At 43.2% G+C, this 13,850-nt stretch overlaps 1 protein-coding gene across 1 annotated transcript in view; it reads left to right on the top strand.

The window, feature by feature from the left end:
- Positions 1-13,806, top strand: part of ddx39b (DEAD (Asp-Glu-Ala-Asp) box polypeptide 39B) — a 31,195-nt gene extending 17,389 nt beyond the window's left edge. Inside the window, exons 3-10 of the mRNA XM_085377180.1 lie at positions 1,638-1,765; positions 2,334-2,426; positions 2,499-2,682; positions 8,577-8,695; positions 9,256-9,387; positions 10,350-10,459; positions 12,986-13,130; positions 13,636-13,806. Of these exons, the coding sequence (XP_085233306.1) occupies positions 1,638-1,765; positions 2,334-2,426; positions 2,499-2,682; positions 8,577-8,695; positions 9,256-9,387; positions 10,350-10,459; positions 12,986-13,130; positions 13,636-13,806 (1,082 nt within the window). The remainder of the gene's footprint in view (positions 1-1,637; positions 1,766-2,333; positions 2,427-2,498; positions 2,683-8,576; positions 8,696-9,255; positions 9,388-10,349; positions 10,460-12,985; positions 13,131-13,635) is intronic.
- Positions 13,807-13,850: the final 44 nt, after the last annotated feature.

The following is a 13,850-nucleotide window of genomic DNA, read 5'->3' as shown; positions in this document are numbered from 1 at the left end:
ATTCTTCTTTGAAACAGCTCCAGCTCAGCCAGATTAGCTGGACAGCGTTTGTGAACAGCAGTTTTCAGATCTTGCCACAGATTCTCGATTGGATTTAGACACCAGACAGGTCAGGGATAAAGTTATTGAGAAATTTAAAGCAGGCTTAGGCTACAAAAAGATTTCCCAAGCCTTGAACATCCCACGGAGCACTGTTCAAGCCATCATTCAGAAATGGAAGGAGTACGGCACAACTGTAAACCTACCAAGACAAGGCCGTCCACCTAAACTCACAGGCCGAACAAGGAGAGCGCTGATCAGAAACGCAGCCAAGAGGCCCATGGTGACTCTGGACGAGCTGCAGAGATCTACAGCTCAGGTGGGGGAATCTGTCCACAGGACAACTATTAGTGGTGCACTGCACAAAGTTGGCCTTCATGGAAGAGTGGCAAGAAGAAAGCCACTGTTAACAGAAAACCATAAGAAGTCCCGTTTGCAGTTTGCCACAAGCCATGTGGGGACACAGCAAACATGTGGAAGAAGCTGCTCTGGTCAGATGAGACCAAAATGCAAAACGCTGTGTGTGAAAACTAACACTGCACATCACTCTGAACACACCATCCCCACTGTCAGATATGGTGGTGGCAGCATCATGCTCTGGGGGGCTTCTCTTCAGCAGGGACAGGGAAGCTGGTCAGAGTTGGTGGGAAGATGGATGGAGCCAAATACAGGACAGTCTTAGAAGAAAACCTCTTGGAGTCTGCAAAAGACTTGAGACTGGGGCGGAGGTTCACCTTCCAGCAGGACAACGACCCTGAACATAAAGCCAGGGCAACAATGGGATGGTTTAAAACAAAACATATCCATGTGTTAGACTGGCCCAGTCAAAGTCCAGATCTAAATCCAATCCAGAATCTGTGGCAAGATCTGAAAACTGCTGTTCACTAACGCTGCCCAGCTAATCTGACTGAGCTGGAGCTGTTTTGCAAAGAAGAATGGGCAAAGATTTCAGTCTGTAGATGTGCAAAGCTGGTAGAGACAGACCCTAAAAGACTGGCAGCTGGAACTGCAGCAAAAGGTGGTTCTACAAAGTATTTAGTATTTAGTATTTAGTATTTATTTATTTATTGTATCGACTCAGGGGCTGAATAATTACGCACACCCCACTTTGCAGTTATTTATTTGTAACAAATGTTTGGAATCATGTCTGATTTTCGTTCCACTTCTCACGTGTGCACCACTTTGTGTTGGTCTTTCACCTGGAAGTCCAATAACATTGATTCATGTTTGTGGCTGTAATGTGACAAAATGTGGGAAAGTTCAAGGGGGCCCAATACTTTCGCAAACCACTGTAACCTACCTCAGGTCAGCAGGCAGCTTGCTCCAAAGAACAGGACCACAGATGCTGAAAGCACCCGTAGACCTAAGTCTGGGAACAGTTCAGAGATGTGCATGTGATGACCTGAGAGTTCTGACTCTGAAAGACCCTGAGAAAGTATACTGGAGGGCAAACCACAGAGAGTTTTGTGAAATAATTAAAGGATTTTAAAGGTAACTTTGCATTGAACTGGGAGTGAAAGAAATGGCTTGAGTACTGGTTTCTGGTTGCTGCATCCTGAATGAGCTGAAATTCTCCTGCTCATGTGTTCTCCTTCCAGTTCAGCATGAATGCATCCCTCAGGCAATCCTGGGTATGGATGTGCTCTGTCAGGCCAAGTCTGGGATGGGGAAGACAGCAGTGTTTGTTCTTGCCACCCTGCAGCAGCTAGAGCCCATCACCGGTCAGGTGAGGTGTAGCAGCCAGGACAGAGCTAAAAGGTGTTTTATTATATTGTAACAACTGTCATTTAATTGCTTTTCTGCATTTATTTTCATTTTAGATTCTACTTACAGCTGATTTTTAGCTAATGAGCACATTTGTTCTGTACTTGTGGAGCCTTCATATCTAGATAAACAGGCTCAAAAACAAATCTGAAAGCAAACTCAGGATATTGCGTTGTGTCTTTTGTGTAAAATGCCGACTTTTACCTGGCAGTCACAGAGTCAGTTGACTCCATGATGTTGTGATTAGGGCTTTTCACAACTCTTGACTGACCAACTGCTAACATCCAGATGAGAGAAAAAATGTTTGAGTCACTCTTAATTATTACCATCCACTTGGCAGAACGCTTGGTAAAGAGTTGTGGGCTGTTTGAGTTTGAACGAAAGACTTGCAGTAGTGTGCAGGGAAAAAAGAACAGTGTACATTCAGATTTACAGATGCATCGTGTTTTCAAGGACCATAGTGCAGTAAATACATCCCATAGTGAATTAAGTTGATACTATATCTTAATCTTTGCCATTTTTATGTGCAGGTCTCTGTCCTGGTGATGTGCCATACCAGAGAGCTGGCGTTTCAGATCAGCAAGGAATATGAGAGATTTTCAAAGTACATGCCCACTGTTAAGGTAAAGCAGCTTGAACTCATACATCAGTTTCTCCCAGCTCAAACAGTATGATGTATGCTTGTTTTCCTGCAGGTGGCAGTGTTCTTTGGAGGGCTGTCTATAAAGAAGGATGAAGAGGAGCTGAAGAAAAACTCTCCTCATATTGTGGTGGGAACACCAGGCAGAATCCTGGCACTGACGCGCAGCAAGACGCTCAATTTGCGTCACATCAAACATTTCATCCTGGATGAGTGTGACAAGATGCTCGAGCAGCTTGGTAAGTGGCACAACCCACTTTTTAAAGCAAAATCAGATCCAAATATGTGCCAGTGTTTAAAACCAAGAAACAAAGAAGAGGATAAGATAACATTCAAACCAACCTCTGTCTCATTAGCTTTGTGGTCTCACTGTGGTAGCTTTGTGGTTTTTATGTATGGAGTCCAGTTTCCTTTCATATTGTGTGAAGGTTTCCTGCCTCCCTTGGGGAGCTTGCAGCAGTAAATATGAGTCTGTGGTTTTCCTGTAATGTGTGATTTTTATAAGGATCATGAGGTATCCATCTTTTCTTTTCCCAGGATAATAAAGTGTTTGACAGCTGACAACTCGAGGCCAAGGTGCTGGTGGTAGAAGTTATTGTACTGCGGGTGTGATTGGTGTGAGAATAAACAGTGAGAATAAACAGTAACGTATACATGACATATATCAGGGGTGCTCACACTTTTTCCGCATGTGAGCTACTTATAAAATGACCAAGTCAAAATGATCTACCCACTACAAAAATCCAAAACATATACTTATTTATAAATATATTGAGGATTCTTTATATCTACAATGTATATACATGCATAACCGCAATATCCAATATTTCACAACACAATTAACTATGTAAATTTTTTGTCGTTACCTGAGTTTACTCTGATGACTTGCACTGAATTGAATCAGCCAGGGATGCATAGTCCGGACAGTAGCTGCTGACGGCCAGGTTTAAGAGAAAAAACCGAGAGCTAAAAATTGGAGTTAACTCGCTGACTAGCTTGTCAGTTTTACTACACTTCGCGCCGCTGTTTGCGCATGCGCAGCGACCTAAGCGTCAGAAAAAATCTGATGTCATCTGACTGGCTTCCCTGTATCAATCAAGTGACGGGATGGATGATAGGCTGGCATCTATTTTTTTAATGCCATGCGATCTACCAATACTACCTTTGCGATCGACTGGTCGATCGCGATCGACGTATTGAGCACCCCTGACATATATCTAGCTAAATCTAAATGTACACAGTGGATTTCTCTGCTGTGCTTGTGTGACAACAAACAGAATAAAGCGTAAGAAACAAATTTCTCAGTTAAAGATAAATTTGGAGGATTGTGAAAGATCATGGCACCAGCGTCTTCCCACCTTTGTAGAGGCAGAGGGGGCAGCTAAACAAATGCAGCATGACTTTGTTGCTTTTATTTTGATGACAACTGCTACTTTTATTGTCGTAACCCTGCGAGGCAGGCGGCCTGGACACGCAAATTTGTGAAGTGATAACTCAAGGACATAGCGACATAGGGGTGTGAAATTGATACCACTAGGGTATCTAATAAAACACTGAGGGCTATCAGTCTTTCCCTAATAAAATTTAATGAGGCGTCTGTGATTTGGAGCACAAACTGGGCGTCATCAGGACGCTACAACACAGAGCGAACACCATCCCCACAGACACAGCAGCCAGGGAGGCAGAAGAACATCAAGAAGGCCCTGAGTAAGTGTGGTTATCCCAGCTGGACTTTTGGCTCCTAAAGAAAGCTCCAGCTGATCCAGGAGAGAAGGACAACCGCTGCCCAAGAGAAAACCTGTAGTGATCCCGTACGTGTCAGGAGTATCGGAGCAGCTGAGACGCATTTTTTCTAAACACCGGGTCTCTGTGGCTTTTAAACCTCAAAACACGCTGCGCCAAAAATTGGTCCACCCCAAGGATCGTGTCCCCCGACACAAACAGAGTAACATAGTGTACGCTGTTAAGTGCAGGAGGACTGCCAGGATTTATACATCGGGGAAACCAAACAACCTCTGGCTACAACACAGCAGAGCCACCTCGTCAAGCCAGGACTCTGCAGTCTATGCACACCTACAGGCCAGTGGACACTGTTTCAATGATGAGGATGTAACATCCTGGACAGGGAGGAACGCTGGTTTGAGGGCGGAGTCAAGGAGGCCATTTACGTGAAAAGGGAAAGACCATCTCTGAATGGAGGAGGGGCCTAAGGGTGCATCTGTCACCATCTTACAATGCTGTGATTGCAGCCATTCCCCAACTCTCTGTGAATGGTACTCATGGCCATTGATCAGTGGTCTTTGATTAATGGTCATTACCTCCCAGCCCATTGTTCACCCACCAATAGTTTCCCTCATTGTGTAAATGTACTGTTTATAAGGTTGGAAACCTGCAGTCAGCTGAGACCGAAGAAGTCACTTGGACGAGTAACGAAACGTTTCTCCCACAAAACGTCCAGGTGAACGGAATCAACCTTTGGGATTTACTTACCTGGATGATTGAGCATGCATCAAAACTCTGACGATAATAATCCACGCCTTTTTTCTCACCATGGCACGTGTGGTGAGGGACATGATCAATAGTGGGTCAACAACCTTCTTAACCTCCTAGGACCTGACGTCCACATATGTGGACATCACATTTTGGGTTGTCTAGACCAAAATACAAAATTTTGTTCTACAAGGGCCCGATATCCACTTACGAGGACGTTATACTGCCACTGTTCTATCCAAATGTAAAGCAAATGTCCTCATATGTGGATCTAATTTATCTCAGAAACAAAAATCAGGTATAAAAAAAAATCTGGGAATTCTTTGTTTTTACATCCATTGGGTCCCAATCAGCCCAAATAGCAAAGAAAAATTAAAAATGCATGCCATGAAAGAGTTCGGGCCTTAAGAGGTTAAGGGACAACTTCCACTAAGGATTAATACCTGGGAATCTCCACCATTTTGTTTTATAACTGAAGAAGCTTCTCGGATGAGACGTGAAACATCTTCAAGAAACTTAAAGAAATCCAGTTGCTTTCAGTTCAGTTTTATATATACAGTACGAGATGACAACAACAGTCGCCTCAAGGTGCTTTATATTGTAAGGTAGACCCTACAATAATAAATACAGAGAAAAACCCAACAATCATATGACTTCCTATGAGCAAGCACTTTGGCGACAGTGGGAAGGAAAAACTCCCTTTTAACAGGAAGAAACCTCCGACAGCTGTGATTGGTTGGGGTGAGAGAACGAAGACAGGATAAAGACATGCTGTGGAAGAGAGACAGAGGTTAATAACAAGGATGATTCAGTGCAGAGAGGTCTGTTAACACATAGTGAGTGAAGAAGAAACACCCAGTGCATCATGGGAATCCCCCAGCAGCCTACACCTATTGCAGCATAACTAAGGGAGGATTCAGGGTCACCTGATCCAGCCCTAACTAGAGCAGGGCGATATGGCCGAAAATATTTATCACGATATATATTTGAAAATTTGTGATAACGATATAACTGATGATATAGTTACTGCGAGACAAAATACAACTCCACAACTTTACTAGTGCAAAAAAACCATCCATTTATTTTCACTTAAACAAGCAGCTGTTTTTTATGTGCATTAAAGCTATATACAAATTTAACAGTGCAAATGCAAATTTGCTGACATATGGGCTGACATATCCTGAGCATAACCATGTATAATATCCACTGAAGTTAAAAAGAGGTGCTTTGCTACATTAAACTGCAGTGTGCCAAATAAAAAAAGTCTAATGTGTATTTTTCAGACCATAAGGTGCACGGGATTATAAGACACATTAAGCAAAACAAAGCAGTCAGAGAAATCAAACTTTATTCAACTCATTCTTCTTGCTTCCTCCACTTCTGTACCATTGATTCATTAATGTTGAATTCTCTGGCAGCTGCTCTATTCCCATGTTGTTGCAGTATATTAATGACTAACCTCGTATTGTGGATGGATTATCTCAGTTGTTCTCCTGACTGAAGTTTGGTCCGTTTACAGTATCCTGCCATGCGATTGCATTTGTCTCTAACTATCAGGAACCTTCACGTTAACTTTTATCGAGTGCAAAAGTGTTAGCGTTCATCCTCCAGCTTCACTGTGTTTGTTATGCTAACATAGCTGTGTCGCTAGCGATCACGTGGCACATCATTATATACCAGCTAGCCCAACTTCAGTAACCCTACAAACGTCACTGCTGTTTAGTTTCCTGTCTTAATATATGTTGGAAGTGATAGCAGAGCTGTACGTTTGAATGTTTCAGAAATCTCTCAGTCGGAACATGCTATATCATGCTTAGGTAACTAGCGAGCTAACTTCCTGCTAACTTCTAACTGTTAAATGTCATAAATTCTGTTTTCATGGATGCCTGGAAGTTAAACTTCATAGTTACACCTGGTAAAGCAGCAACGCTGATCGTTTTATTAAAGATGAAAGAATTTAGACAGTTTTTAACTCTCAGTGATGCAGCAGTGTTCGTTTGACTTTGGGACCTGAAGCGGACGAAGTTTAGGACCCAGATTACTCCCAGATTTACGAGCATCTTAGTCCGACAAATACGGCAATAACGACGACCCGCTTGCATGTTCTACAAAAAAATGTGCTTTGTTGTGTATCTGAGGGACAAACACCAAACCAGTTCCACATCACTGAAGTTGCACCATTTTTACAAACCAATTCTGGTTCATCCGTTTCACTCAACAATCGGCCATGTGCGTATGAAAACAAAGGAACTGCGCATGCGCGTTTTACCCATATTCTATCGCGATATTTCATTTTCTTATCGTTGCCTAACATTGTACCGGTAATACCGTGAACGGTATAATATGGCTCAGCCATAGCCCTAACTATATGCTTTAGCAAAAAGGAAAGTTTGAAGCCTAATCTTAAAAGTAGAGATAGTGTCTGTCTCCTGAATCCAAACTGGAAGCTGGTTCCACAGAAGAGGGGCCTGAAAACTGAAGGCTCTGCCTCCCATTCTACTTTTAAATACTCTAGGAACAACAAGTAGGCCTGCAGAGCGAGAGCAAAGTGCTCTAATAGGGTGATATGGTCCTACAAGGTCATTAAGATAAGATGGGGCCTGATTATTTAAGACCTTGTATGTGAGGAGCAGGATTTTGAATTCTGGATTTAACAGGAAGCCAAAACAGGAGAAATCTGCTCTCTCTTTCTAGTCCCTGTCAGGACTCTTGCTGCAGCATTTTGGATCAGCTGAAGGCTTTTCAGTGAGTTTTTAGGACTTCCTGATAATAATGAATTACAGTCGTCCAGCCTGGAAGTAATAAATGCATGAACTAGTTTTTCAGCGTCACTCTGAGACAGGATATTTCTAATTTTAGAGATGTTGCACACATGGAAGAAAGCAGTCTTACATATGTGTTTAATAGCTCCTTAGATTACTATGACCTGGATGACCGAGAACCTACGTAGACTTAGCAGCTCTTAGGGTTTATTTTTCTCAGTGTAACAACAGTTTTAGATGTTGGGTGATATGATTGTTCAATACTGTACAAAAACTTTAGGAATTAATTGTTTCAAATGTGATGTCATAGATTTCTTGGTGTTTTTGACAATTCATTTGGTACGAAGTGAAGCAAAAATGTTTTCTTTTGAAGGGCCTTTTACATCGGCCGTGCGCTGCACTCACTGCTTGTCATTTCAAAACGTGTTTCTCTGAGGAGTTTGTGTCCTATTATGTTCAAATGTTGATAAAAACATGTATCGCTGGTTCATAAAGAAGAAAACTTTGTAACTATCCCAGCTGGTGAAGAGTGTGTTGTTTCCACAACACTGCTTCTCTCTGAGGTCTGCAGAACCTGCAGCAAACAGTTCACCAAACTCTGATACGTACAGAATGTTCTCCTTCATCATGTGGTTGAACTCAGCGCAGCAGTACTCTTCGTTTCTGTTCCTCGCACAACAATACGTCACAAGTGTGCATGTGCTGTGCTTTGCTCGGTGCAGCGGGAAATCATTATTGTGTGGCACAAACAATAGACACAAATGGGTTCCAGAGTGCAGCGCGTGCATATGTGAAAGGGCCTTCAGTCATCATTATTGAATCTTTAGTCACTGCATCTAGATGAGTTTGTAATACGCTGTAAATAATGCTCTCTTCCTTAGACATGCGCAGAGATGTCCAAGAGATTTTCCGTATGACTCCCCACGAGAAGCAGGTCATGATGTTCAGCGCCACCCTGAGTAAAGAGATCCGTCCAGTCTGCAGAAAGTTCATGCAAGATGTAAATACGCCTCTTCACTTTCATCTGCCATGCCTCTTCCCGCTCCCTCCACACCTCCACTACTCCTTCGCCTGCTGGAACAGTGGGTAACAAAGTCCAAGTCGATGTTCAGCCTCCATGAGTCCAAGTCACAAGAAAGAAGTGTGTGTGTGTGTTTACTTATCTTTCTGGGGACCAAAAAGTGGAGTTTTACTATACTTGTGGGGACTAACAGCTCTTATAGGGACAAAGTTCCCGTCCCCACAAATTTGAAGGGATTTTCGAGGCTCAAAATCTTGTTTTAGTGTGAGGGTCACAGTTAGGTCATGGTTAGGTGTAGGCTGAGGGTCAGGCATTCATCTTTGATGGTTAGGGTAAGGGGCTAGGGAAAGCATTATGTCAATAAGATGTCCCCACAGAGATATGAAAACACAACTGTGTGTGTGTGTTACCTATACCAAAGCCTTCCCTCCGTCTCCTCGCTGCTTCCTTTTCACTTCCACTGTATTATGATTGGTGTTCTCTTTGTGTGCTCTTCCCTGAATCTTGCCAACCTCCCTTTCAAACTCCTGCCGGTCCAGCCGATGGAAATCTTTGTAGATGACGAAACCAAGCTAACTCTGCATGGGCTGCAGCAGTACTACGTCAAGCTGAAGGATAATGAGAAAAACAGAAAGCTCTTCGATCTCCTGGATGCACTAGAGTTCAATCAGGTACCCACACCATACTTTCCCCACAGTGTAACCCCCCTGTGGACATTTTTGTTTTGTCTGTTTGCTTTTCTGTTGATGGGAATTAGATTGCTGCGTTTTATGTTCATGTCTTACAAGCATGTTACTGTGGGACACACTTGCAGATCCTGCTAGAGAAGCATTAGTTATTTCAAAGATCAAAATAAATGTTATTTATGCTACTTGTGTGCAACCCCTCAGCTCATCAACTTCCTGAAACCAGGTTCTATTCTTCTTCTGATTGGCTACACCTCTCAGAAAGAAGGGTTAGGGTTAGGCTGTGTGCCAGAGGACATCTCCTCACATTTACAGTTAAAGAAATACTTAATAAGATATGTACAGTATGTGTGTGTACAGACAGAAAAGTATAATGGTCCTCTTAAAGGCCTTACTATGCTTCAGTGTGAGGGAGCGAGGGAAACAATATACTTTGCTCATGTGAGTATGTGAGGGTCCACCAGAGTGAGGGGTGCGCCCACCCAGTATTTGTTAGATATCAGCCCAGTACAGACTTTAATACCTGAATCATGTATATTTGACAACAGGGCCAGCAGTTCACTGGAGTTCTGTCGTTACCATGTCAGCAGCAGAGTTAACAGAACGTGGAGGAAACCAACAGGACAGCAGTGTCATAACTGCTAATCCAACAGGTTCTGCTTGTGCAGTTTGCGAGCTTGTCACTGAACAAAGAAACAAGTCGAGCGCTAGTGAGTGTCAAAAAGCATGGCTGACGGTGCTGTCCTGTTTCTCTGTCTCTTTTGTCCTGGTGTTGTTCTACATGAAAACTTTTTGATTCTACTTAGAGTAAAGTAATAAATAGCTGTTAATGATCGATTGTCTCCAAGTGCAGACGAGGGGCGCACACAGTGAAACAGACACACACAGGAAGCCGACAGGACTTAATGTCCACTGTAGCTGAGTGATTGTGTCGCTGTGCTGCTCAGGTGGTGATCTTTGTGAAGTCCGTCCAGCGTTGTGTAGCTCTGGCTCAGCTGCTTGTGGAGCAGAACTTTCCAGCGATTGCCATCCATCGAGGGATGCCTCAGGTGGAACGGTAACTGAGAGCGGTGACGCCATAAATGTTTGTTACTATTTTATTACTCCAGACAACACTGAACTGCCATGTTGTGTTCACTCTACTTGTTCTTTTGGCAGAGGATAGCAAGCTCAGTGTGAACCTTTAGGAAATGGCTCAAATGTAATCAGCTGACAGTGAGCTTAGCTCCATGCAGCTGCAGTCTCTTTCTTGTGGCCAATTTGATTCAGTTTTATTTATATAGCACCAAATCACAACAACAGTTGGTACTTTATTTTGTAAAGTAAGGACCCCACATCTTTATGCTTTCTACTATATAATAATATTATGAAGAAGGAAGCAGGAGGCTTTTATTTTTTTCACTCTCAGACACTTTTATTTTGTTAAATTAATGCGTTGTGATGATTATACCATCGCAAACATAACTTTTACTGGTAAGTGAGGTCATTCTTTATATTAGGTAAAGCATTAGTTCTTATGGTGTTGTGTGCTCTAAGATGCAGTGCTGTGCAAAAGTCTTGAGCCAACCATTGTTAAGACAATGGTGCTGTCATATATTGAAACATGCAAACATACCGTAAAAGGAAATATAGTACATTAAAACACAGTCTGTACAGGTCTGACAAGATTAAAAGCCAGAATCCGGTATTCTTCAACACAGTCTGATCTCTCTGAGACAGCTTCCTTTATGAGTACTCAGGAGCAGTTCTCCAGGCTTCCCAAAGGACATTCAAAGGTTTGGGGAGGCCATGACTGACTGTCCTGTGTGTGTTTTTTATATCCAGGTATGTTTTAGTGCATTGGCAGTGTGCAAGAAAGCACTTACATAGAAACAGCATCGAAGAAAATGCTTGTGTGAATGAGGCAAGTTGTGTAAAGCGCTCAGACTAGAAAGGCGCTCTATAAGAACCAGTCCATTTACCATTTACTATCATGATTTAGCTCCATTATAAAATAACTCAATTGTAAATATCCAGAATATTACAGAGATTAAATATATATATAACTGACATTTAACTGTAAAACTTAATTTTGTTATTTTCACTGTAGAGGATGTGCATTAGATGGAGAGTGATATCCACAGACAGGAATGACTTCCTGTGTCCTTTAGTGGTGCATTATGGGTAATCTTAGTCTCTCAGTGACTGACCAGCTCATCATGAGTGGGTGGGAGGTCCAGCATTGTCCTGACCTTGGACAACATCCGCCTCTCAGACACCACCTTATTAAAGTCTAGCTCCATCCCCACAACATCACCCACCCTACCTTGTTTTACCGATGGCTGTAGACACTCACTGTTGGACCTCCTGATCCTTTCCATACATATTGATGACCACAAATATTAGCATAGTGTGCATTGGGTCCTTCACAAAAATTTGAGGAAACTGTACGAGTGACAGGATGTCTGTTGGCATCTGAAACCCTCAACCTGCTGTCCCAGCAAGCAACAGCACAGAGGATAGCACTGTCCACAACAGACTCATAGAAACACCTGTGTGTTGTCCGACAGATGTTGAAGACCTCAGAGACGACTCTGGCCCTTCCTGTAGAGTGCAGTGGTGTTTTTAACCCACTACAATTTATTATCAGGTGTACTCTGAGGTATTTATAGTCCTGCACATCGACCCCCTGGATTGAAACAGGGGTCACAGGTTTCCCGGTCCTCCTAAATCGGTTGGTCTTTGCTACGCTGAGTTGCAGATGATTCTGCTCGACCACAGCCCAACACTCATCACCCTCACTGATGCATCCAACCACTGCAGGATCATCTAAAAGTAAAAGGTCTGTGGTGTAGATGGTGAAGAGGAAAGGGGAGAGGACAGTCCCTTGTGGTGCCCGTGTTGCCGATCACCTTGTCAGACACACAATGTTGAAGACGCACGTTGTGGTCCTCCTGTCAGATAATCAACAAGTCCACAAAGCAAGCTCCATATAAATAAGCAGCTTTGATGTGGAAGAACTTGACTGGCCTGCACAGAGTTCTTAGCTCTGCCTGACAGAACACATGACTGTACACTCAGCTGCTCCTCTGTCTCTGCGCCTTCCACTCTCTACACCCATGGACTTAGCGTGCTACTTAAATAGGGAAAGACAAGGTGGAACAATGAGGAACAGCTGTGGCCTTCAGCCTCCTCCAAGCACTGCTCCACCCCTCCCCTGCAGCTGAGCCAGAAACCACACCCTGTCACAAACACCTGTGGGATAAATTAAAGTGGAGACTACGAGCCAGTCCTTCTCATCCAGCATCAGTGTCTGACTGATGTCGGTGACCAAAAATCCCATAAATACACTCAAAAAAAGCTGATGTCCAAGAAAAACTTTGAAAGTCTTTCAGGAAGCTGGAGAGCTGTTACTCAAGACCACTTCAAAAATTCCAAGAAGGTCTGTGTCATTGGGAGAAAAAAATGTAAAGACATGAGTGGGGACATTTGCACAGTACTGTGAGGATGTTGATCAACTCAGCAGCCCAATACACACATAATGAAACTTTCAATGTGAGGATATGTGACACACAGACTAAGCTTCACTTATTGTCCTCTGTAGTTTGTCTCGCTACCAGCAGTTCAAGGACTTCCAGAGGCGAATCCTGGTGGCCACCAACCTGTTTGGACGAGGGATGGACATTGAGAGAGTCAATATTGCCTTCAATTATGACATGCCAGAAGACTCTGACACTTACCTTCACAGGGTGAGACTATCCATGTGTTGTTCACCTGACAGGCTAAAAGAGTAATAGAAATATATGTGAAAGCTGCACAAGGTCATATTTGTGACTTATTGGATGATGTACAAATACATATTTAAGGAGATGCTGAGAAATCTGAGCTCTTTATTAGATAGACACAGGTGTGAGGCATTTATTAATGTTATAATCAGCTGAGCAGGTAGTAGCTTATCCCAAGAGTGGCAAGGAGGGTCTCTGTCCTGCACCCAGGCTGGAAGGAAGTCTTCTGTTGAAAGAGGACTTCATAGGACAAACACGGGTACGGAAGAGAAAAGGCAGATCAAATACTCTGGGACAGCATTTATTCACTAACATTAACCTATGCCAGAAGAACACGGAGAGGGCTTCTATCAAAGCCATACTATATTGTCTTATACTTATCCTGTACTGTGATTAGTTTGCCCTACTGTGCTGTAGTCTGTGATCCTGACTGAGTAATGTGGTCAGCTGCACTGGTGTCTTGGTGTAGGTTGCTCGAGCAGGCAGGTTTGGAACGAAAGGCCTGGCCATCACATTTGTGTCTGATGAAGGTGACGCCCGCACGCTCAACGATGTCCAGGACCGCTTCGAGGTGAACATCGGCGAGCTGCCGGAAGAGATAGACATCTCCTCGTACACTAAGTCTTCTTTTGTTTCTTGAATTATTGTAAGGTTCATCCAAACTAACAGCACTGTGTGCGTGTG

The sequence above is a fragment of the Diplotaxodon limnothrissa genome, linkage group LG18 (assembly GCF_057381915.1).
Source record: "Diplotaxodon limnothrissa isolate DT_005_m linkage group LG18, D_limnothrissa_male_GT1.1, whole genome shotgun sequence".
In the NCBI taxonomy this organism is placed as follows: domain Eukaryota; kingdom Metazoa; phylum Chordata; class Actinopteri; order Cichliformes; family Cichlidae; genus Diplotaxodon; species Diplotaxodon limnothrissa.
Note: the sequence above shows the minus strand (reverse complement) of the source record. Positions and strands in the feature narration are given on the sequence as shown.